The sequence below is a fragment of the Myxocyprinus asiaticus genome, chromosome 42 (genome assembly GCF_019703515.2).
Source record: "Myxocyprinus asiaticus isolate MX2 ecotype Aquarium Trade chromosome 42, UBuf_Myxa_2, whole genome shotgun sequence".
Taxonomy (NCBI): domain Eukaryota; kingdom Metazoa; phylum Chordata; class Actinopteri; order Cypriniformes; family Catostomidae; genus Myxocyprinus; species Myxocyprinus asiaticus.
In genome coordinates this window covers 9,463,585-9,489,877 of record NC_059385.1, presented here as the reverse complement: position 1 = coordinate 9,489,877, position 26,293 = coordinate 9,463,585, and the positions used below count along the sequence as shown (strand labels likewise).

The 26,293-nt window shown below is 38.9% G+C and overlaps 1 protein-coding gene across 1 annotated transcript in view; it reads right to left on the bottom strand.

Moving 5' to 3' along the window:
• The window catches only part of LOC127432416 (ubiquitin-like protein 3), a 31,038-nt gene extending 5,255 nt beyond the window's left edge, over window positions 1–25,783 (bottom strand). Inside the window, exons 1-3 of the mRNA XM_051683464.1 lie at window positions 25,113–25,783; window positions 4,065–4,173; window positions 1,806–1,892 (exon numbers count right to left, since the gene is read on the bottom strand). Coding sequence (XP_051539424.1) covers window positions 1,806–1,892; window positions 4,065–4,173; window positions 25,113–25,139 — 223 coding nt within the window. The 5' untranslated portion in view covers window positions 25,140–25,783. The remainder of the gene's footprint in view (window positions 1–1,805; window positions 1,893–4,064; window positions 4,174–25,112) is intronic.
• Window positions 25,784–26,293: the final 510 nt, after the last annotated feature.

Genomic DNA, 26,293 nt, shown 5'->3' with positions numbered 1-26,293 from the left:
TCCTGGCAACCGCCAAACCCAGACTCGTCCATCAGATTGCCAGATGGAGAAGCGTGATTTGTCACTCCAGAGAACGCGTCTCCACTGCTCTAGAGTCCAGTGGCGGCGTGCTTTACACCACTGCATCCGACGCTTTGCATTGCACTTGGTGATGTATGGCTTGGATGCAGCTGCTCGGCCATGGAAACCCATTCCATGAAGCTCTCTACGCACTGTTCTTGAGCTAATCTGAAGGCCACATGAACTTTGGAGGTCTGTAGCGACTGACTCTGCAGAAAGTTGGCGACCTCTGCGCACTATGCGCCTCAGCATCCGCTGACCCCGCTCTGTCATTTTATGTGGCCTACCACTTCGTGGCTGAGTTGCTGTCATTCCCAATCGCTTCCACTTTGTTATAATACCACTGACAGTTGACTGTGGAATATTTAGTAGCGAGAAAATTTCACGACTGGACTTGTTGCACAGGTGGCATCCTATCACAGTACCACGCTGGAATTCACTGAGCTCCTGAGAGCGGCCCATTCTTTCACAAATGTTTGTAGAAGCAGTCTGCATGCCTAGGTGCTTCATTTTATACACCTGTGGCCATGGAAGTGATTGGAACACCTGAATCAATTATTTGGATGGGTGAGCAAATACTTTTGGCAATATAGTGTATGTCTGTCCCTCACAGCCTAGTTGTCATTATCATCAAAAATCAAAGATGTCTCAATATTGTCTCAATTAACCACAATTTAGCAAAAATTGCCTGTCCAAAGTGATTATGACAGACAGACGAATAGATAGACAGATAGACAGACAGACAGACAGACAGACAGATAGATAGATAGATAGATAGATAGATAGATAGATAGATAGATACAATTATACAAACACATGCTTTCTCACACACATTAACAAATACTTTCTCAGACAGACACTCACAAACCCACCCAATCTTTTATTGCTGCTTGAGGGATGGCCAAACAAATAAAAAAATGCTTCCTGTTCACACCCAAAGAATTTCCTCTCCTCCCTGTTTTCTTTCCCTGATGACAGGTCTGTCAGCCAAACAAAATCCCTTCTTGGATTCTTTTCGTATCTCTACATTTCCACTCCATGTATCCCAATTTTCCTCAGTACTTCAATCAATACTTGCTGAATCATTCTTGGAATATTTCTATGTTAGTTTAGGAAGTGAATTCTGTTCATGGCTTGAGAACTTTATAGCGACACTTAGGTGTTTCAGGACCATGAACTAAATTTCTGGGCACCTCCTTACAATTGGTTGAACTGTGATGGAATGGAAACGCACCCAAGACCGAAATAAACCACCACAAATCCAAAATAAATATCTGTGTGGTCATAACAGTCCACTAAGATACATCTGATTCAGTATTCCACTCAACAGGCTTCAATGTCAAAGAAACCATGACACATCCAATCATGTGACAATCTAAGGTCAAATCTGTTTTAGTCAGTCCTTAAATAATATAGTCATGTTTGGTTGATTTAGTCATATTAAGTCATTTTCTGGCTCAAATAAAATCAGTTAATTTAGATGTTTCCTCATGAAACACATTTTTTTGTTTACCGGCCAAAACATTTTCTACATTGTAACTTATATTTTAGACATGATATGGACAGTTTTTGCTCTGCCATCAAAAGAGCTCCAAAACAGGTTTCCCAAACAATCCCTTCATCTACTATTGGTCAAACAAACAGATAGTCAAGCCTCAAACTCATACCACCCTGTTGAGTTCAGCACAAGGGTGATATGTTTTGATATTAATAATGGCAATGAGAAGTGAAGGAGAGCAGCTCACCTCCTAGCGTCACATTGCCGTGTAGGAATCGACCCTGGTAGATGAGGCGCAGGATGTTTGGACTGCTCACTTGTTCCTCTTCCCAGTCTGAGAGAAAGAGAATGAATGAGAGAAAAGAGAAAGACAAATCAGAAATGGATTTTCCCTGTTTCCTTACATTGGATCCCATTCTAATCCTCTGTTGAGCATTGAGCTTGCATTGCATCACTATCAGGCTCCATTACACTCAAGTTTTGTCATTTAAAGGTGAAGTGTGTAGTTTGTGCACCACTAGTGCCACTACACAGAACAGCAAAAGGAATGTTTTAAAACGGGTTTCCCGAACAATCGCTTCATCTGATATTTGTCGAACAAACAAGATAGTCACGTCCCAAACTCAAACCATTGGGTAAGCCAATGTTGCTGTGTCAGGCTGGGGTGCGTTTCCCCAAAACATCGTTAGCCAACTATAGTCGCAATTTCCACCATTACCAACATAGTTCAACGATTTGGTGTTTCCCGAAACCGTAGTTCCAACGAACAATCGCAAACAGCATCGCACAGTTGTGTGGTTGGAACTACAGCTCTTTACCTGTGGTTAGAAGAATAGTTCCTTGTTAGTTTGCTGTGTGGACATCATTGGACATCGCTGAGGCTTATATATATTTAATTCCATATTTATCTTTCATTCTGTAAACACTCTGACCACGTTTTCATGCATTTAAGAAAACTATTTATTCCGGGGTTTTGCAGAAAGTGGCATTCTGAAACATTACATAAATGCGAGTGCAGCCGTTTAAGGGATTAAAGGCTGTTAAGAGAAAGCTCTTTATCACACACAGTTTCTGTCAGAGAATACCGCATTTGTGTGTTTATGTTAATGCTTATGTGCCGTTAATATGTTTTTGAAAAGTGCACATGTGCACATGTGCTCAAGTACGTCAGGTGATCACCGAAGTCTGATGTACAGGGAAACCCCACAATTGCAGCGCATTACAAAGTGCACGCCGCTTTCGTGTCTTCAGCAGCTTTCTCATATTAAATGGCTTTCTGGTGTACATGTAAATGAGTTATTATAATTTAATATTTGCAGAAGTTATAAATCCACCCCTAAGTAATGTCATTAATGACAGCTCATCCAATGTGGTTCGAATGATGGATGTGCAACATAGTTACTATGGTTTCAGGAAACAGTCGTGACTAGCTAGTTAATTTCAACAACGATGCATGTGAGTACGTTGCTGTATGGGAAATGCACCCCTGATCGGGATTCTCAAACAAACAGCAATTTTTTAATAATGTTTATCAGTAAGTGTGCTCCCTGGGAATCGAACACATTACTTTGGTTATTCTAGAGCCAGGCTCTAGTAGTTCACTCCTTTCTCTCTATTCACCTTCTCTATTAGAATTCCTCGATCCATACAGCCCACCCCTCTCTCGCCCATGAGTCAATCCAAATGGAGATTGAGTCACAAGACTCAAGTTAAGGTCATCCTGTGTCCTCATCATGTCCAGCTCTGCTGTGCCCATATGCTATGAATAAAACAGGCTAATTCAATCCCAGACCACCCCAAGTGAAGTTTTGGACGTGTATGACAAAAGGCCTTTCTCTTTCAGAGAACATTTCACAGTATTCAAACATTCAAGTAATTTTCATTTAATTTACAACAAATAAATGGCTGATGGCTTTTATAAGAGTTATTAAGATTGCAGCCACATCTCGGGGAAAAAAACAAACAATTTTTTTGGAAAGATTGCAAAGACACACATGAAGACAGTGAATGAGTTGGGAAACAGATGAAAGAGAAGTCTAGATACCATCTGCACTTTCCCAAAAATCAGAAGTAGCAGCGTGTGTGTAATAACATACAGCTTCAGCTAAAAAAGGTGCTTGATGAGGAATATCTGAGTGTAAACCCCATTTCAAACTCCTCAGACACACAGGCAGAGAGATGGCCAGCCAGACATTTAAACACAAACACAGACGCTCCATTTTTCTCCCTCTGTAATGTCATTGACATTGGGTCAGTGTGCAGCGAATGGAATCTAGCTCTGCTCAGGATTACCACTCACTCAGACAGACCAATTTGTCTGCCGCACAGATTATCTAAAAACAGAAAAGGTTGTAAAGAGGAATCAACTCGAAACAATGTCAGGCGAGAAAACCCTAAAATCCTTCACACGAGTCAACAATGTCAATCTATAGTAAAAGGCGGACACATTCAAAAGTGGCATCCTCGCTGTCAACATAAATTTGTTTGGATGTTAATGGTAACGTACCCATTGGCCAGTTGTCGTACACGTGCTTGGCGATGTCGGCCGCAGAGTCGTTTGGAGAGAACAGGAACTCTTTTGTTTTTCCACTCACCAATATGAGCCTCAAGTTGATCTGAAACACAAACAAAACAATAGACCATTAGAACCGTCATCAGAAACCACCCTACACTTCCCTTTAAGGGATAGTACACTCAAAAAAGAAAATTCTGTGATTATTTACTCACCCTTATGTCGTTTCAAACTCGTATAACTTTCTTTTGTCTGAATGTTAGGGACTGACAGCCTCAGTAACCATTCACTCATTGAGAATGAGTCACGGAAGAAAGTCATACAGGTTTGGAATGACATGAGAGTGAGCAAATGATGACAACATTTTTAATAATTTAAAATATTTTAGGTAAACTAACGCTTTAACTTTTCCATTACCTTGCGTGTCATTCATGACTACAGGATTTTTTTTTAATATAATTTCATTGAGATTGTTGAGGCAGATTTTCATTTGAATATCAGTTACCAATCTTTTGAATGAATAGATTTAAACAATCTTACTTAGTGTACAAAGGTCATCAATACACCCTTTTCACACATCCGGGTTTTGGAATGCAGAAATAAACGATTGCAGGTTAAACTCTGATAGCGGTGAATGGGAGTAAATGGGAGAACACGCCAAATCTAATTTTTACTTACCCATTTGCTCCAACATCAAAAGAAAAACGGCACTATTACGCTTCCACAATGTTCCAGATGAAGAAAACAAATAGAGAGAGATGGATTACGACCGCCAGAAGAGAGAAGATGGCAAATTTATTGTCATTCCCTCAGCAGCTGTATTAGAAACCTCATCTGTGGTAACTCATTTTTTTAAACTAATTCAAGGTAATATAATAAAAAGTAATAAAAAGTATAATGTGTAATCACATTCTGTTAAAAGGGTCCATAAGACCCTAAATTGACAGGCAGATGTTGTAATTGTATCACACCCACCCAATATCAAAAATATCTACCTGATGAAATATTTTAGAGCAGAGCAAGCAAGAAAAAAGCAATTTATCACATTTTGATTAAAGATTACATTTTTGAAAGAATGACATTTTTGCTTTGGAATAACACACACCAATGGACTGTAAACATTAAAATCCAGGAACATATATTAAGACATTTTTAAAAACCCACAACAAGGAAACACTGGTAATATTTTACAGCACGCTTGGCAAAATGATTTTCGTGAGAGACATTAACTTGACTTTATTTTATGGTTTAAGGATGGGGCCAGTTAATGGATGGTTACATCCAACTACAAGATTATTTCATGAATCTTTCATATATCCTCCACTGTGTCCTTATTTCAGTAAAAGTCAAGCTTTTTGATGGCTGTGAACTGCCAGTGATTCATCAGCACTTTCATGCTGTTTGTGCAAGTACTCCAGCATCAAGTGTGTAGATTTCACTTGAACATTGGGGGGTGGGGGGGGGGGGGTGGCTGCAGGGTGAAGCATTTACACATGTTTCCATTGATCATAGTATAAATAATGGGGGGTTGTACTTGCTTGTTTTGATTATTGGTAAAAAATAATAATTTTTTATTATTATTTTATTATTAAAATAATTTGAAAAACCATTATCATATTCATTCAGATCACAGAATGTTGCTCATTTAAAAGCAAAGACAAGAAGAGTTACAAGCTGAGAGAGAGAGAGAGAGAGAGAGAGAGAGAGAGAGCAAGAGAGAGAGAGAGACTCTGGGCAGTGCATGTCTGATGCACGTGTTACTAGGGCTGACATCAGAGAATCCAGTGTGTTGCCCCTTCTCCCACACACACACACACACACACACACACACACACACAACACTCTTGCTGCCAGCTGCAATGATGTAACACAGCAAAGACCAGCAGATGGAAACAAAGATCCTTCTAAGCACATTATAGAATCAGATTAGAGCCAGGAGCAACCTGCTCACTCCAACAACCCATCCAGAGAGATCAAAACACATACACATACTTAATTCTCCTTCTATAGAAAGAGTATCAACCAACAGAGACTCACAAATGTGTACACTCCGTAGCGCAGCCCAAATAATAGACCCTTTTTCAAACGTATGGGTTTGGAACGCTGAAGCAAACTATAATGAGGTAGACAGTGTCGCAAACGTATAAAGGTAAATAGGAGATCACAGCAATTGGTTTGCCCTTTGCCGCTTACAGCAAAAGACAAAAAATTCACTTATCCTGTTTAGCGAGTTGCTAAAAGAGGGAAAAATAAAGAAAGATGGATTACAGCAGTGAGCAGAGAAAAAGATGCCAACTTTTTACTGTCACTCCCTCAGCGGCTGTATTTGAAACCACATCACAGCAGTGCTGACCAGTTTGTTGGATTCTTTTTTTATTAATGCCAGGTTAATAATTAAAAGTACAGTGATATAAGTATACATTAAATAATGTACATTAAGAGAGAAAAGGTTTTCTAGATTTAACATGCTAAATTAAAGCTTAATTACATCACTGAACTCTGTGAAAAGAGTCCATAGTTGGATGGACACACAAACACACACATTCAAATCTAATTTAGGCTGATCCACACTGGCTCAGATTAGTATGTGGCAAATGGTGATCCCTATTCAATGAAGCTTCTACTAAGGAAGGAAATACCAGTGGAAATCTATGAAATATTTCTCAGCACACATATTTCTATGCCACTCTTCTGTTTCCAGAGATTTGAAAAGATTTTAAGCCTTTCTAAATGAGTACCTATCAAAAAATAGGAAACAGAATTAGTGCAAGGTGCAACAGAAAGTCATCTTCCTCAAATTAGTATTCATATCCTCCAGATGTAAAGACAAGAAGCTCTTCTGCTGGCCTACAACAAAAAATTGCCCGATCATACATGCTAGATAACATTGCAGTAGTGATTAATTGGTGAATATTATCTGCAATAACCAATATCTGTACTGGCCTGGCTGGATTAACAGAAGTGGTGTGTCAGTTCTAAACTTTACCAACATTCTTTTCAATAAATATTGCACATTTTCTGTTCTCAGATATGAATCAATGCATGATATTCTAAAGAAACAAATGAAATGTTTGTATTCGTAATCTTATCAAATCTACTTTGCGTCTGAAATGACATTTACGGCTGATATCACAAATTCGCAACAACCCCTCCAACCACCTAGCATATAGAGCCCATTTTTCATACTCAATTAAATTCCTGATGGATAAAACAAACCCACTCTGAAATACGCTACATTATGGAAGTAAAATAGGTTGTGAATGGCCATGATGATTAGCCACTAGTTGTTAAAGAGCACCTATTGTGGAGTCGTTAGAAATTCCACACTTACTTCCTGTACTAACCTACGTAATTTGGTAACAAAAAACCTGCCTCTGGTCTTCATTGGCTGCTCGCGAACAGCTTTGACCCACCCTCAAACACTACACAAAGCGGTAGACCAATCACAACAGACTGGGACATCTGACCAATCAGAGCAGAGTAGGCTCTCAGAAAGGAGGAGCTTACAGTAGAATGAATCCTTTAGAACGGATCATTGAACGAGTCATTTTTGACACTGGGAAAAAAAAAGGTAATTCTGCCATTTAAATTATGAGCAAATTAAAGTGTTTTTTTGACCTTGTATGCATGTATATCTATTGTATGAGACCTTTAAAACAAAATTAGGCATGTTTAAAAACCATAATAGGTGCTCTTTAAGTAATATTATTTAAATAAACTGAGTATTTTCCTTACTAGGAAAATTCACTTCTCAAACACACACACACACACACACACACACACACACACACACACATAAGTGGGCGGGTTTGGGTGGTTTACAAGGACTTTTTTTTAGGTTACAAACTGGTAATTACAAGGGTATTATGCTATAAATGTGGTTTATGAGGACATTTCTAGTGTCCCCATAATTCAAATCACTTAAAAAATCATACATATACATACTAAATGATGCAGAATGTTTTTGTGGAGGGTTCGGTTTAGGGGATAGAATCTATAGTTCGTACAGTATAAAATCATTATGTCTATGGAGAGTCCTCATAAGGATAGCTGCACCAACATGTGTGTGTATGAGTGTGTGTGTATCAGAGAGCTGCCATTTTCCAGAGACCGGCTGTTCAAAAACATCAGAATGGCAGTTCGGACGAAACGGAACACCTCCTAGTTTCCATAGAGATGGTAACCGTGGCAGCGGTTCCTCCGTGAGAGCGGTGACCTGAATCACCTGCAGGCACAGACTTTCTTAATCTATCTCTCTCTCTCTGTATCTCATCTTTCATTCTGTCACTCCATCTTTTCCACATCTTTTTCTCTAATGATGACAGATGCAAGTTTCATCTTCACCCGGTGAATGCCAATGAGCTGTGCTTGTGAAACCGACGGACGTTGATTTATGCAATGTTTCCAGACGTATGCAGAAAGGGGGAAAAGCTGTAGTAATCACAGAAAAATGTGTTATGGTGGAATACGTCTATCCAAACACTCCTCTTGCATCACACTCTAGACACTGCGACTCGTCTCCTCTGTGACCAGGCAAAGTCTCACTATGAGGTAATACGACATGCAGCACTCCCTCCAAGGAACTTCACCAACAGCCCCAGCAGATAAGAACCACCAGGGGATGATTTCGTAATCTATGGCAAGGCTGCCATTTTTCTGGCCGGGAAGATGGTGGTTCCCTTTCTGTGCAGATAGTAGTTGCTACAGTAACATTACAAAATATGCCCCGGCTCCATGCAACTAAACCTACAGAGGGAATCTTTGACGTAATCACCCCCAGCGCTATCCTGCACAAACAAACACACATTCCTAGGGGCACAGCCAACACGTAACACCTCACTCGTGAGGCTACATGGCAGCGATGGGATCTCCACTGTGATTGAAAAATTCACTGGCTACTTTTGGCTTATGCAAAGATCGCATTCATATCAGAGTGCAACAATAATACACAGCAATAATAAAATAAAGAATAAAGAATAAAGAGAATAATAAAGGGTTTTTTAGTTGAATGACCAGGAATGTGATTCAAAGTTCGGTAAGCATAGGCCAATTTCAGCACCAAAACTTTCGACCTACTGTTGCCATATTCACAGTATGATCAGTCTGGTTCTCTAGATATTGGGGATAACAAGTTTAACACGAGATTATCTGCTTGAGAAGGATAAACAGCCCATTGGTTCTGCCAAAACAAGTGACATAGTGGGTGAAAGAAAGATATGCTGACGGTAATGAGTGTGTCAGACAGGGCATCTGAACTAAAAGCAGCCACAACAAATGCTGACCACAGTGGATGTGACATGCTGCCGGGCTTTGCCCATCTCAGAATAGAGGTCTGCCAGATTGTTCTGGGAATTACATTTATGCAATAGGGAACAGGCACACACACACAGCACTTATGCAACCCTACATCAATGAAAGCAATATTATAAACAACGCCTCCAGCAGAGATTTGTCCATTTTGGGGAGAGAGGAAATTAGTGAGTTCTATGTTGTGATATGCTACGTATGTTTGTGTAAGCAGGTTAAAAAACAATAACGTGGCCTCCCAAACCAAATAAAGGCACCTGCATCATATCTGAAATGGATCACAGGAAGAGCTATTAGTGATTAAGTCCACACAAGCCTATTGTGCGCTTCAGATTCACAAAAACACGACTCACTTTCAAGTTAAAAATCAAGCTGTTTCTTCAGTTTAGCATCGAAGGGACACCCGGTAGGTGCTGTTTGGCCCTGTTTACACCTGGCATTAATCCGTCTTGGGTGATCCGATCAGAAATGGTCAGCTGAGACAGCTTGCCTGGGAACATTTTAAACCTGCTATGAAATCAAATGCACCTTCTGTGCATCATCTAGCAAAGTTTAAAACATTTGTTTTGCCACATTAAGTATGTTACATGAGTAGGTGGTTCCACATTGTTGTCTGGGGATGCATTCATGTTTATACTACAAATGCAATGAGGACATATGTGCCCCTAACCACCCCTGAAAGTGGTTTGAGTGATCTGAGCACAATGCATCTCAAAAATGCATTAGATCCTCTTTACACTTATATTTAGGACTATCCACTTATGATCAGATCATCCCAAATAGATTATTACCTAATGTAAATGAGGCCTTAGTCTCTCAGAATTATAATTGGGAATTCTGGGTTGGGAAAAAAAAGAAAAGCCAAGACAAAAGGAAAAAGAACATTTAGAACATAGAGATGGCCAAGAAAATTTTAGAAAACCGCAGAGCCCAGAAGTAATAATAAACTTGTGCTCCTCATTAGTAAAGGTACCACTGAAGTTCCATGCTGGTGTAAATATCACCATGGCTACATTAAACTGTATTGTTACAATTAAGTTGCAGACAAGTAGGCTGTAGTTTAAGTTATATCCATATACATTTCATGACATTTAGAAAAGAAAGAAAACTGCTTCAAGCATGATTTGTTTAGTAATAAAAATGCAAAAATGGCAACACCCCACAACCAGAATAGCGAAATCTCTGACCAGCTAGCTCAACAATAGACAAACATTTCTCTTTTTGTGCCTTGAAAATCCACATCTGTCTGATACAAAACTCCTTTATTCTGCTCAGTGGTTTCAGAACTTGCATCTATGTGCAAACTCAAGCTAAATCATAAACAGACGAGACAGAGAAGGGATGCTATCCATCTTTCCCCAGACAGCACAGTGTTGGTTCAAACAATGTCATATCTTTCTCTGGGAGTTTGTGATGAAGTCGAGACAGAAGTGGTTTTGAAGACTGTGATCACACCCCCTCATCTCCACTTCATCAGACAGAGTCTCTCCCGCATATCTGAAAAAGTGCATAGTGGAGATTTTCCGAGAAACTCATTCCAAGAATGGAAATGTTTTCTTGCCTCTGCCTAAAATGGGGCATTCCGTATACCTGGCCATATCTGTGTCTGACGATTTGAAGTGTTTTGGACATTTAAAAAAGGGCTTGGCAATATAGCTAAAAAGTGTCAAGATATTTTTCAGCCCTTTACATATATTTTGATTTTTGTAAATTTGCTCTGAAATGGTTTAAAATGTGATTTTTATTTTCAATCAGAGGAACCATCAAGTCCATTATATAAACACTGTTGACAAGTAGATTAAAAATGTTAAATACAAAAAGTTAAAAACAGTAAAACTCTATATGAAAATAATCAAGGCATGTTCATTCTTCTAAATTAACACAAAGACATTGTTCATTTGAATTTATAGGCACCAACAAAACATGGTAATAACAGCAATATTTATAATTTAAAAAAAATTCTAAAACACTTTAAAGCAAGTAAAATGCCACAGGGGGACTACCATGAACATGTGATGATGCAAACAAATAATACATTTGTGTTGTGAACCAGTTCATTGAAACAGACAGTTTAAAAGAACCGAATTGCAGCAATGAATCTAATTTCTGAACATTGTTTGCATTTTTGCAATGTAGGTTTAAATCAGAGGTGTTATAACAGTAAAATCTGTCTTCGTGCTTTAATACTCAAGATTTGTGAAGGAGGGTAGTGCAAAACTAGTCCACTGGCACGATCTAAAAAAACCGAGCACTTTAGGAACACCTGTCCACCTACTTATTCATGCAATTATCTAATCAGCCAATCGTGTGGTAGCAGTACAATGCATAAAATCATGCAGATACGGGTCAGGAGATTCAGTTAATGTTCACATCAACCATCAGAATGGGGAAAAAATGTGATCTCAGTGATTTCGACCGTGGCATGATTGTTGGTGCCAGATGGGCTGGTTTGAGTATTTCTGTGACTGCTGATCTCTTGGGATTTTCACATACAACAGTCTCTAGAGTTTACTCAGAATGGTGCCAAAAACAAAAAACATCCAGTGAGCGGCAGTTCTGGGGACAGAAACGCCTTGTTGATGAGAAAGGTCAACAGAGAATGGCCAGACTGGTTCGAGCTGACAAAAGCTACGGTAACTCAGATAACCACTCTGTCCAATTGTAGTGAGCAGAATAGCATCTCAGAATGCACAACACATCGAACCTTGAGGCAGATGGGCTACAACAGCAGAAGACCACGGCAGGCACTTTATTAGGACCATTGTGTTCCTAATAAAGTGCTCAGTGAGTGTATAAGCAAGTGTAATGGGCAAATTAAAAAGCACACTAAAATCATCATGATCATTCCTGATAATGGTTAATTTTATACCTGCAACAAAATGACATCAAATATATTGTAAACATTTTGATATATGAACCTGAAATAAACAAAAATTTGCCTTACCTTTTTTCCATTACAAAGTTGAGGCAGATGATAGTTTATAAGTAAACTGATTTTGCTATGTCTAAAACAGTATGCAGTATGTTTTTTGGACCATTTTTATTTTGTTTTTCTAGTTCTATTAGTCAATAAACAAGCACGAATCACAGACTGCAGGTATATTCTGTTAGGTACGGTACAGTGTGCACAATCCATTTTTTTCATTATTAGTATTATTATTATTTCTCTACATGAGACAGAACAGGTTGGTTCACTTTGTGGAGAGGATATAATTCTTTCTCTTGTGAGAAAGCCAAAACCACTTAGCATAGTAAACCTCTCATTGTTTGTGTGAGGGATTTGCATAGATATTCAACATTACAGGTCACCTTGACCTCTGTTTTTCTGAAGAGAAAATGAAATGTGACACAAATGGTTTGTGTTGTATTATATACTGTAGCATTAGTAGGGATCAAAATTATGTCAAAATGACAGAAGGAAACTCATTTGGACATGGGAATGGAAGGATACATTTTGGACTTCAACTAAGACCAAAACTAAGGCACAATGACTTTTGGAATGTTTGATAACACAGTACTGCCACAAATCTCTAGCCAACTAAATGAATGGATTTCAGCACACAAAATAAATCCTAAAATACCCTCATATAAAAGGTTCCTTTCATGACATTGAAAGAATTGTTTCTGGAGCTAAAATCTGATAGAATGAGACCCGGCCATTCATTAATATGCAATATCTTTCAGTTCTGCATCAGACTCATTATGTATTCTCATTATGAAGAGCCCTGTACAGGAGAAAGTGATAGTGGTATTAAATGACATGAGATCTGAAAATTAGATGGCACATTTAGACATGGGAAATTAAACTCTATCTTCAAGAGCTCTAGGGCTGGCACAAAATTATGCAGGAATTTCAGAACTGACTCACACTCATGGGCGTGCACACACACACAGGCAAACATGCCATGTACAAGCAACAAAAAGAGACTGGATGTTCTCTGCCTCAGTTGATACAGTAGGATGAACATAAAGTGATTGATTTTGCTCTCAGGGCATAGATAGATTAGATAGACAGATAGACAGACAGACAAACAGACAGACTGCTAAGTGAAGAGTTATCATTTTGAGCTAGTTTTAGCTTCTGTACTTAATCACGGCCACAGCACAGCAGTTGCCCCATTTACAGTACTGACGGACAATCACTCACACAAACATACTCACACGTGCTCATCCGGCCCAAAGGACACATCTCACCGGATGAGATAACAAGGGCTTGGGTGGTATTTTCATTGAAATCAATACAGGGTTGTCAGATAACATGCCAATTACAAACTCATACTGTAAGTGGTCATGTCTTTACACTAGAGCTGAGTATTGATTCAGATTTCCCGATTCGATTCCGATTCAATTTGATTCTGATTAATTTGGGTATATTTTAGTTATTATGTTCATTCAGCCTATATATGAAAGCAGTTTGACAATTCTCAATATACATTTTGATACCACTAAAATACTAATTTGAGTAAAAAAATGTTTACGTTATCAAGAAATTATTCAAGATAAGTAATAAACAGTCTGTCATAAACAACGAATAAACATGCGAAAAGATAGAAATTAAGAAAACAGTGCTTTATGTTTTTAACAGCAGTATCAACTATTCAATTTAGCATTTAGAAGTTGTGCGTGTGTGTCTGTGCATGTGCATGCACTCTATTTTCCCCCTTGGGGCTTGTCGTAGGTAAGATGTGTAATGCGCATCAGCTGCGCTTATTGCCAGTGTTTATTTTCAGTGTAGTCAGAGATCTGAATCAAATAAAATAAGAAAAAAGTTCTGTCTCTCCTACAACATGCATCTGTTTCTTAATTTGTTATTATTTATCACACAATGCGAGCCCTAGGCAAATACTCGGTAGCTGTTATGTTTTGCATTTTACCTATGCTGATGAAGTGTTGTTTGGGCAGAGTAAAGTTTACATATGTGGCTTCAACAGATGTATTTACACTTGACTGAATTTTGTCTGGAATGCATCTCGAACCACCTCCTAAGATGCAGGTTTTTGTTGAATCTGATTACACCTTCGTAAAAATACACAGACAATGTTAGCAATGTATGTCAATGTAATGCTGCTGATTAAACAAAAACCTGGAAGCACAGATCTCTCTAAGTAAAGTGAATTTTGATGAAGATTTCAGTTTAAAGATGAGGGTGCTTTAAGATCAACGAGACACACCTTGAAGGCTGCACTGTTAGATGATCTTTGTTCTACAAAAAAGAATGAAGCCCAGCCAAAACAAACTAAACAAAGATTTTCTGCTTGGCGAGAAAAGAAAAGAAGGAAGCTAGAAATGTGTAGCTTGTTTTGGATTACTCTGCATACAAGTATTAGTGAAAATCCAAACAAAAATAAGGTGCTCTATTTGAAATACAACTCAGGGATTCAGGGATCAATGCTTGGACCTCTCTTATCGATTTACACTGCATCACTCGGACCTGTCAGTAAGGCACATGGCTTCTCCTACCACTGCTATGCAGATGATACACACCTCTACCTGTCGTTCCAGCCTGACACCCCACCATCTCAGCTCATTTCTCTGCCTGCCTCTCAGATATCTCGGCCTGGATGAAGGTACGTCACCTTCAGCTTGACCTTGCCAAGACAGAACTCCTTGTGATTCCGACCAACCCGTCTGTTGACCACAACCTCACTATTCATCTTGGTTCAACTATGGTAACGCCAACCAGGACAGCCTGGAACCTGGGAGTGTTGGTGGATGACCAGCTTAACTTTACTGCCAACACCTCATCAACCACCTGCTCTTGCAGGTTCTTGCTTAACAACATCAGGAAAATCAGACGTTTCCTGTCTGAATATGCTACACAGCTCCTGGTCCAAGCTCTTGTCATTTTAAGACTGGACTATTGTAATGCCCTGTTGGCCGGCCTCCCAGTTAGCGTGATTAAGCCACTGTAGATGGTCCAGAATGCTGCAGCTCGCCTGGTCTTCAATCAGCCAAAGAGGGCTTACGTCACCCCACTCTTGATTTCACTTCACTGGCTACCTGTAGCTGCCCACATCAAATTCAAGGCTTTGACTCAATGGAACAGCACCCTCTTACTTCAATTCACTCCTCCAGGTCTATTCCAACACGCTCTCTGCGGTCAATGAACAAGCAGCGCCTGGTGGTCCTATCACAAAGAGGCACGAAGTCTATTTCACGATCATTCACTTTCTCTGTTCCTCTGTGGTGGAATGCGCTTCCAACCTCCACATGATCTGCTGATACCATCTCAGCATTCAAGAACCAGCTGAAAACACATCTGTTCCTCACGCACTTAACCAATCCACACTAAACGCACTTACTATTTAATAATAAAAAATAAAAAATCTTTGTCTATTTTTTCTGTGCTAACATCTATACTTTTCCAGCCAATTTGAAACCTTGGCAGTGCGATACTGCAGATATTGTTGACTTTTGTATGACAAATTGCTTGTAATGTTCCTGATTTCTAAGTCGCTTTGGATAAAAGCGTCTGCTAAATGACTAAATGAAAAATGTAAATGAAGCAATGATGGAAAATGTGAAGGCTAGAGGTGTGAATCTTCACTGGCCTCACGATTCAATTTGATTACGATTCAAAGGGTAACGCTTTGATTACAAATCTATTCTCGATGCCTCAAGATGCATCTTGTCCTCTTTCCCCTTCCAGCTTTTTATTTAACAGCTGTTTGCAAAAATCAGAACTCAGAGTCGCATTACACAAAAACACTATTAAATCAATTGATTATATTAAACTGATTATATTTAAAAATATATATATATTTATTTAATAGTTTTAAATTATTAATTTAGAATTAATCAATCCCCATAACCACAACAAGAGGTTGTTGGTCCAGAATGGCTACATGAGATATCTGCTTCTGTGAGAGTGCAGATGTCAGCTTCTACTTTCCCCACCACAGGTGATAGTAAAGTCCCACCTCTAGTGAAGACAGAAAAGATAAAAGGCAATTCTAGATAGAAATGTGCAGCTTGGATTATAATGCATATGGATATTAATTAAAGTACATAGAAAAAATGCTAAGGTGTCCTTTTTTCTTTTTTTTTTTTTTACATTTTTATCCCCTTTTATTTAGAATGCCCAATTCCCACTACTCAGTAGGTCCTCGTGGTGGTGCGGTTACTCACCTCAATCCGGGTGGCGGAGGACAAGTTGCCTCTGCTTCTGAGACAGTCAATCCACGCATCTTATCACATGGCTCGTTGTGCATGACACCGTGGAGACTCCGCATGTAGAGGCTCATGCTATTCTTTAAGATCCATGCACAACTTACCACGCACCCCACTGAGAGCGAGAACCACTAATCGCAATCACGAAGAGGTTACCCCATGTGACTCTACCCTCCGTAGCAACCAGGCCAATTTGGTTGCTTAGGAGACCTGGCTGGAGTCACTCAGCACACCCTGGATTCGAACTCGCGACTCCAGGGTGGTAGTTAGCATCAATACTCACTGAGCTACCCAGGCCCCCTAAGGTGTCCTTTTTAAAACACTAGGGCTGAAACGATTAGTTGACATTATCGACAACTTGTTGACAAAACTTTTCGTTGTAGAATAGTCATTTGATCTCATTTAACATAACATAAGATTATATGAAACTCTAATGATGGGGCGCGAGAGCAGCACTGTAGCTCACGCCTGACTGAGGAGAGGAAGAAAACACAGCTCACAGTCCAGACGCACTCTAAACTTTCCAAACAGTTTCAGGTGATGTACAGTAGATCGCATAGTATGACGGAATTATACAAAAATACAAAATAAGTAAATACAGAAGCACTCTTGTTGTGGAATAAGCGGAACCGGAGCTGCCACTCCGCTTAAGCAAAACTTGCGTGTCGAGCATCTTTAAAGGAAACACCCCGGCATTACATCTTTAATGCAGTTATGTTTAATGTGTTATAGCTTTATTAAAGTTCAAATAATAAAGAAACAGGTCATGTAAATAACTACAAACTACGAAACTGGCATTTCTCTGTGCGGACAGTGTCTCTTCTATGAGTTGCGTGAAGTGTCCCGATCTAAGGGAGAGATTGAAACTGCACCCGGCTGATGCACATTCTGTCGCGGGGACGCTCATCCCTCGAGCGCGCACACTTGATGCAGCTAGATTATAACATGATGGCTCGCGACTTATTGAATCATAATGTATGTGTCACTGTGCATTTCTTATCGTGAAGAAAACTGGCAATACGCAGCTTTATTAATAAGAGAGAGTTTGTTTTTTTGTGAGTTAAAGATTGAATGAAGTGAACAGAGAGGTGAGAGAGAATAGTCTTCGCCCCATTATGCAACAAAATATGCTTTTGATTTGTTTTTGTTTTGGCTTGTTTTCCAAAATAAATATCTAAAACTCCTTTAAAACATGTACATTTACTTTACTAGCTATACTGCAGAAGAAAAAAAATGTATCTGAGAATGTTGTATATAATATTAAAAATACAAATATTTTAAAATATCTAAAAACCCTTTAAAAAAAGATGCATTCACCTGAGAAGCAGCATATAAGATATTTACACTTGCTTTTAGTGAACAGATCTTGAATATAAGTATATTTTGTCTTTGCTGCACTCACAGAAGTGAACAAATACACTTATATACAAAATATACTTATATTTAAGATCGAATAATCGTTAGATCAGTCGATTATCAAAATAATCGTTAGTTGCAGCCCTATAAAATACAACTCAAATATTTCCCTGATGGATGTACATTAGTGCTTCAACACTAGCAATGGAAAAATATTAAGGAAAGAAAAAAGATACAAGAAAGAGTGACAGAGAGCAAGAAAGAGAGAGAATAATATCTCATCTCCTTTAGCCAGATGAAGGCAGGCAGCTTCCTGCCCTGCAGGCCCTGCCCACGTGCCTACTGCTGAAAAAGGGCAGACATCTGCAGAAAGAAAAAGAGACAGAGCAGGGGGATGGGAGCCATTCACTTCCCTTCCCATCATTGAAACGGCCTTCTGATAGAAATGCCCTTTTGATAGTACTGTATTACCACAACGTATTAGACTCCACCAGAAACATCCCGTTTCATCTTATATTTCTATCATGCACATTTTCTCAGAATTACTATTGTAGCACTGCAGGCAAAGCTCTTCACACTAACTTCATGACTGAAAAGCTGAGAATATTAAACTTATATTATATATATTATATTATATTTGTGCATCACTTTTTCTTTTTTTTTATCTTTCTTTAGGGTGAACAAAGAGATGGTTTTTATTAAAAGTCATGATGCAGGTCTTTCTCAAGGCTCTCACTCATTAGTTATGTTAAATGGTATTAAAGGAAAGCCAGCTCTGAGATAATACCACCAGGTTACATTCTAACCTATCACTGCAGAAATGAATGTATTTACCCCAAAATTAAAATTCTCGTTCCAAACCTGTATGACTTTCATTCTTCTGTGTAACACAAAAGGAGATTTTAGGCAGAATGTTCACGGTGCTCTTTCCCAATACAGCGAAAGCATTCACTTCCATTTCACCATTCGCTTTTACTGGAAAAGAGCAGAGTGAACGTTCTTTAAAACTGCTTATTCAGTGTTCCATGGAAGAAAGAAAGGCATATGAGTTTGGAACAACATGAGGGTGAGTAAATGGTAGATTTTTTTATATTTGGACAAAATAGCCCTTTGAACTAAAGACAGATCGTGGATTTTCAGCAGAGGAAAATAATTTTGGCAAGGAGGAGAGAGAGGCATGGAGAAGCCACTAGGAGGAAGGGAGACTGGGCAAGATTTGAATCTGTGACTTCACTAAACTAGTAGAGAATGCTTGTGCAATTATGCCATAAAGTCAAGTGAAAGCCATGGACTGTTTACAGACTTTACAGTCAGTCGCTCTAAAACTTCCACACATTTGGAACTGACCCATCTCTGGAAACATGTTAATCCAGGTATGTGTTGACTCATGCCCAGAAATGAATATGTAATAACACTGCAAATAAGTGTAAACATCTCATAATAGAGGCTGAGTACTATTTACATGAACTGATGTCGAATCATTCTAGCTTTCCATGACAGTGTGTGTGTATGTGTGTGTGAGCACCTCTCTCACAGAGCTGTTGTAAATTGTTCTTCACTCTACTGAAAGGATCCTTTATTGAGTGAGACTTCCTCCCCCCCCCCCCCCCAATTCTCTCTACAGCTTTTAACCCTTACTGACCCGTACACAGTCAACTTATTCAATTTACACAAATCATAGCCACTTTATTTATTTATTTATTTGTCTAATTTATTGAGATAAACATACATTGGCTTCATACAGTATTTGAACACTTAGGTTCCTCTTAAACATGCGTACATTTCATTGCATTAGAAACATAATATCAAACCAAGTGTAATATGCAAACAAATATAGTATCAATTTTCAATTTAGTTCATCATTTGAAACCTTACAAACCTCTTTTGGTGAAATGTTTTGCTTGAAAATAGTGTTTCTTTAAAATAAATGGTATTTTGTTTTACAATGCAAGACATTTTAAAGTGTTACACTTTTGGGAGCCACTGTATACAGATACAAGTAAATATGAAAATATACTATATCGTATTTGCAGAAACTTCTATTCAACTACTTTATATCTTTTTCTATGTTTAAATCACTAATTTTCTCTCACACTGACTTTCTCTCAGAGTTCAGGAAGTGGCTGACTAGAGCAGGTAGGCTGTTTATAGTTGGAGGAGGATATTTCCATCATATAATAGATGTTATGGATAAACTAATAAACCCTCAAAAGGACTGATCTGTGTACACACGTCCCTCTGTTTTCTTGTTGCCTGATTAGCTCTGTTGATTTAAGCTTGGTTATATAATTATGCAAAACTCATGATGACATAGGTTAGATGGTTTGATATGAACCTATACATATTTATTCTGCAAATAGAAAGCACACTGCTTTAGAGATTTGCCTTTTAATTACCTGTTTTTTCTCTCTCCCTCCTCTCTGAAACATTAATAATAAAAAGTAACGGAAATACAAAAACCATGTGATAATCACTCTTTTGCAATCTTATGTAAAATAATCTTGATTTTTACATTACCAACTCAATGCCATGATGGTAGGGTGTTGTGGGTGGTTGTCAGGGCATTGCCATTCAGTTGATAATGTGTTTTGAGTGTGGTTACTATGGCATTTCTAGGTGGTTTCTAAGGTGTTCTGGGTGGTTGCTAACTGGCCAAAATCAAAACAGCCCACCCATAAGTTTCTATGATATTCTGGTTCTTAAATGTGTTCCAGCCTTCTATTTCAATGCAAGCCTAAGGGACTTTTTCACCTGTTTTATGGTCCACCAGTTATAGCACACGTCTAATCAACAAGCTGCAAAGACTGAGCTATTATTCATGTGAGTTAGGGTTGTGTGGTGTACCGGTACTAACGAAACATTGCAATACCAAAAAATGTAAATAGGTACGATATCATCTTATTGCTTATTTAGGTACCATATTACAGTGTGTTCAGTAAGATCAAATGGAAAAATGCAGAATTTGCAACTGCAAGACTTTAGGCACTTTTAATCAAGTCCTTTTCTGTGTGATTTCATCAGTAATATAATGCTATTTATTTGTTGCCGAAGTATCGATTTAGTATCGATACCGAGGTACCAGGGCTTGTATTGAAGCCAAAATTTTGGTATCCAAGCAACCCTAATGTGAGTAGCACAAATAGTTTAGGAAAAGTTACACACCAAATATAAAGGGTTAGAGGTTTGTTCAAAGCAACAGTAATAGTGATTTTGTTGTGTCAAATACCACTAACTTCAGCTAACTAACAATTACATCTTAATAGGCAGCCTACATTCTTTTTACATAACAATTTAAGATGTTAAAAGTGCTGCGCAATGCTACTCAATAGTATGGACAATAGCCATAAGGGAGGTCTCTCCTCGCGTGTGGGGATACTTCGTGAGTTGACATTTGTCGTGATGGATTCCCTACTAATTTACCCCTACACATGAGGGACACAATGACAGACTGCATGATACCACACAACATGACACAGTCCCATCAAAGAGTATTGCGATCAGCTTCACACCTCTGGCTCTGTCTTACAAATGATCAAAGCAAGCTCTTTTAAAAGAGAATATATGACATAGCACCTATGGGCGAAAGGCTTCCACAACATCGCTTGTTTCTTTGAAACAGTGAGCGCTCTCCAAAAAAAAAAGTCCATTCACGAAAATGCCCACCCACAAAATGTGCACACACATACACACTCATACACACACAAACACTCCCATTGTTTGGCAACCCTGCCCCCAACTCAGTGACCACCCAGCTGGAGACCACACAATGATACAAAGTTTCACCTTGTGGACATTTCATAATAAAACTGAACGTGCTGTTCCATGAGACCATAAATAGTGAAAACCTACATCCTAAAACGTATCTCTCTGTTCATTAAATTTTAGAGCTAGTATGAATGATCTCAAAGGAATATTCCATGTTCCATACAAGTTAAGCTCAATAGACAGTATTTGTGGCATAATGTTGATTACCACAAAAAAAAAAAAAAACATTGACTCGTCACTCTTTTTCGTAAAAAAAATAAAAATAAAATAAATTTCACTGAGGCACTAACAATGGAACTGAATGGGGCCAAAAGTGCAAACGTTAAAATACTCAATGTTTCAAAAGTAAAGCCACAAGACATAAACAATATGCATGCTAATATTCGATTTTTGCTTTTTTTAAGAAAAAGAAATAATTTTTTGTGGTAATCAACATTATATCACAAATACTGTGTAAGAAAAAAGCATCATCAGCAGGGTCAGATCAAGTTTCAATACTTTTAATAATCTACACTATCTTTTAATATATAAGTTGCCAAATAAGCCTTTCTGAGGGCCAGATTTACATTCAGTACTTCATTACCACACTCAAATGCAATGGGAATAACATAAAGGCAACCGAACATCTGTGGTCATGAAGTCATTTGAGAGACTGGTGTTGGCCCACCTGAAGAACATCACTGGACCCTTTCTAGATCCCCTTCAATTTGCTTATAGAGCAAACAGGTCTGTGGATAATGCAGACAACATGGGATTGCAAAATATCCTGCAACATCTGGACAGACCAGGGACATATGCAAGGATCCTTTTTGTGGACTTCAATTCGGCTTTCAACACCATCATCCCAACTCTCCTATGGAATAAATTAACCCAGCTCTCTGTTCCCACGTCTATCTGTCAGTGGATCACTAGCTTTCTGACGGACAGGCAGCAGCTAGTGAGACTGGGAAAATTCACTTCTAGCACATGTACAATCAGCACTGGTACCCCCAGGGATGTGTGCTCTCCCCACTACTCATCTCCCTGTATACAAATGACTGCACCGCCAAGGACCCCTCTGTCAAGCTCCTGAAGTTTGCAGATAACACTACTGTCATCGGCCTCATCCAAGATGACGATGAGTCTGTCCGCTGCACTTCAATATCTCTCTTGTTTGGTTCAGCAACGAAATCAGACATTAGAAGACTACAAAAGACAGTTCAGACTGCTGAGTGGATTATTGGTTGCCCCTTGCCCTCCCTTCAAGAACTGTACAGTTCCAGAGTGAGGAAAAGGGCTGGAAAAATCGCTCTGGACCCCACTCACCCAGCCCAGTACATTTTTGAACTGTTGCCTTCTGGCCAACGCTTCAGAGTTCTGAGCACCAGAACCATCAGGAACAAGAACAGTTTTTTCCCTCAGGCTATCCATCTCATGAACAGTTAAAACTATACTATAATTACATGCAATACACAGCCTAGTCAATTATATTATTTAACATATCCTACCTCTTCTGCATTACATTCTCTTGCACTGTATATAACAGATTTGTTTTTGTACATACGAAAATGTATATTTTTGTCTTATTGCGTATTTCAATATATATTTATATTTATATTTGCTTTTTATTTTTATTCTTTTTTTTATTACTATTATTATCTGTCTTGTTGTATTGTTTGTGCATTGGAAGCTTCTGTCACCAGGAAAAATTCCTTGTATGTGGAAGCATACTTGGCAATAAAGCTCTTTCTGATTCTGATTCTGAACATGCACTTAGAGGCCAATCATAGCACGTAAGCCCCTGGCGTACATTACATCAATCTAAAGTGAGTCTCTGCGATGTCAGATTGCCGGCATCTTTTTAGTTTGACAGCCAGCTCAGCTGTTTGGCATATCCACAGCATGCTCATCTAAGACGACTGGGACATAGTGTTACAGTTCAATGCCAATAGAATGTGTTGTCATTTGTTTTTATATTAGTTTCAGATTTGCTTGTGTCCTCAGAAGACAGTAGTTGCTTTTCCCATGTCCTCAAATGAAACTACGATTCAAACCTTCTGGATAGCACTTGGTGGGCAGCACTACTATATTGAGATAAAAATGCCAATATACACCGATCAGCCACAACATTAAAACCACCTGCCTAATATCGTGTAGGTCCCCCTCGTGCTGCCAAAACAGAGCCAACCCACATTTCAGAAGAGCATTCTGAGATGATATTCTTCTCACCACAATTGTACAGAGCAGTTATTTGAGTTTACATTTATGCATTTGGCAGACACTTTTATCCAAAGCAACTTGCAGTGCCCTGATTACAGGGACAATCCCCCTGGAGCAACCTGGAGTTAAGTGCCTTGCTCAAGGACACAATGGTGGTGGCTGTGGGGATTGAACCACCAACCTTCCACTTATCAGTTCAGTGCTTTAGTCCACTACACCACCACCACCACTCCCACAACAAGGCATTTCCATCTGCAGAACTGCAGCTCACTGGATGTTTTTTGTTTTTGGCACCATTCAGAGTCAATTCTAGAGACTGTTGTGTGTGAAAATCCCAGGAGATCAGCAGTTACAGAAATACTCAAACCAGCCCATCTGGCACCAACAATCATCCATGTGATTATCTAATTAGCCAATAGTGTGGCAGCAGTGCAGTGCATAAAATCATGCAGAAAAAATGTGATCTCAGTGATTTCGACCGTGGCATGATTGTTGGTGCCAGATGGGCTGGTTTGAGTATTTCTGTAACTGATGATCTTAGAATAGCATCTCAGAATGATATTCTGAGATGGTTTGCACTGTTTTGGTGGCACGAGGGGGGACCTACACAATATTTTGCAGGTGCTTTTAATGTTGTGGCTGATCGGTGTATTATAGCCTTACATCATAGTGCACAGTTTGAAATGTCATTCTAGTGCAATAGGGATTCAACAGAAACCATGACATCATCACCTTGACAGAAGGGCTCAGTGTTGGAGTTTTGGTTTGATCATATGGTTTAAATGTGGGTTGTGGGCAGAACCGAAGCAGTCTGCAGATTGTTTAGTTGTGCAAACAGGACACAGTGACTGTGTCAAGTCTCACTGATCACACTTCCTCATTCTCAGCCAAAAGTCAGCACTGTAAAAGTCACTGGATATTATATCTTTACACTAATGCCCTTCCTGATAGAGGAGTGGCATGGGCAGCAACATATCAGTACACCCAGATGCATTTTATAACACTGACCAGAAAAAACATTCACACCTTTGTTAGTTTAATCTATTTCCAGATACAACAATGAGATGAGTTGACTTGTCCTGATCTTTGACAAACACCATAACTTATGCTTGCTTGATCTCTCAATCTCTTTATAACTCGTTTATAAATCTCACTCTGTCAATTACAACACCTGTTCCATTTCCAGAGAAAATACATATTGTGAAATGTAATTAAACCCTTTGTCGCATATGAGTACATTCTTACCATGTCAGCTGGAATATTGCCCGTCATCTTTGAAATGTGCTTTTTCGGATCTTCACTTTAGAGAGAAACGTTATTTTTCTTCCTTTATTTTGCTTAACACAACAAAGTTTTGAAAGCAGATAACTTGTGGTAAAGCAGTTGATCATGCAAAGAGCACTCGTCTGGTTATTCCTGTAGGCTGCTGGTAGAGATAGTTAAGCGCAGGCAGGAATAGGTTCTTCTGGCTTTTTCATGGTATAAACTTAAAAAAAGAGAGGGAGCGAATATAATCAGGAATTTTAATTTATGTAGGAGGACCCCCTCCCATCCTTAAATAAAAAAGATATACTGGGAAAATATGCCAACGACATAGGAAAACAAAATAATACTATAATTCAGCGATTTTTTTTTAAATTATTATTATTATTGATTTTTTTGTAAAACGAGCGTTATCGCGAATATATCGAGAAAAGAGTTCCTCAGCGATAAAAACACACCGTCGCCCGGTCGAATAAAGAAGTAGATTCGATGGGTTTTTCAGTCTATATCCGTCTTCGTCTGAGCTCTCTCTGCTGTCATTCTGCCTCAGAAAAACATGGCAGCAGCCGACGGGGGGGAAAGGCTGAACTGGGGGAAACCGGAGCTGGTGAGGCAGATAAAAACGGAGCGATGTCGATCGGTATGTGTGCGCGGATGAATCCGCCCTCTGAGCAGTTAAAGGAAGAGGCGGAGAGAGAGAGAGAGAGAGAGAGAGAGAGAGAGAGAGAGAGAGAGAGAGAGAGAGAGAGAGAGAGGCGAGCCCACAAATGCTTTTCATGATAAACGAATTAGAGGGACGGATTTGGGCACTTTTATCCATAATTATTCATGCCTAATCTCTTTTCAACTATGTAATGTTTATAAAGTCGTTTCAAAATACTGCAAAATTTTATCAGGTTAGCCTACGTGCTCGGTGATTTTGTTATTAAGTTCCACTTATGAAAATTACGTGGTTTTTGTAGCAGAGATCATAGTAACTAGTGGTAAATCCATCCTCGTTGGTCCTCAACTGTAACACAAACTATGGCATATAGAGAAAAAAAAATATCCTGTGAATTTATAATATGTATGTCAAAATACTAGTCTCTTCAGAAATGTTACTATTAAAAACCCTGATCACGTTTCATAAGTAATGGTTAATTTTCTTTTTGGTTCATTTTGTA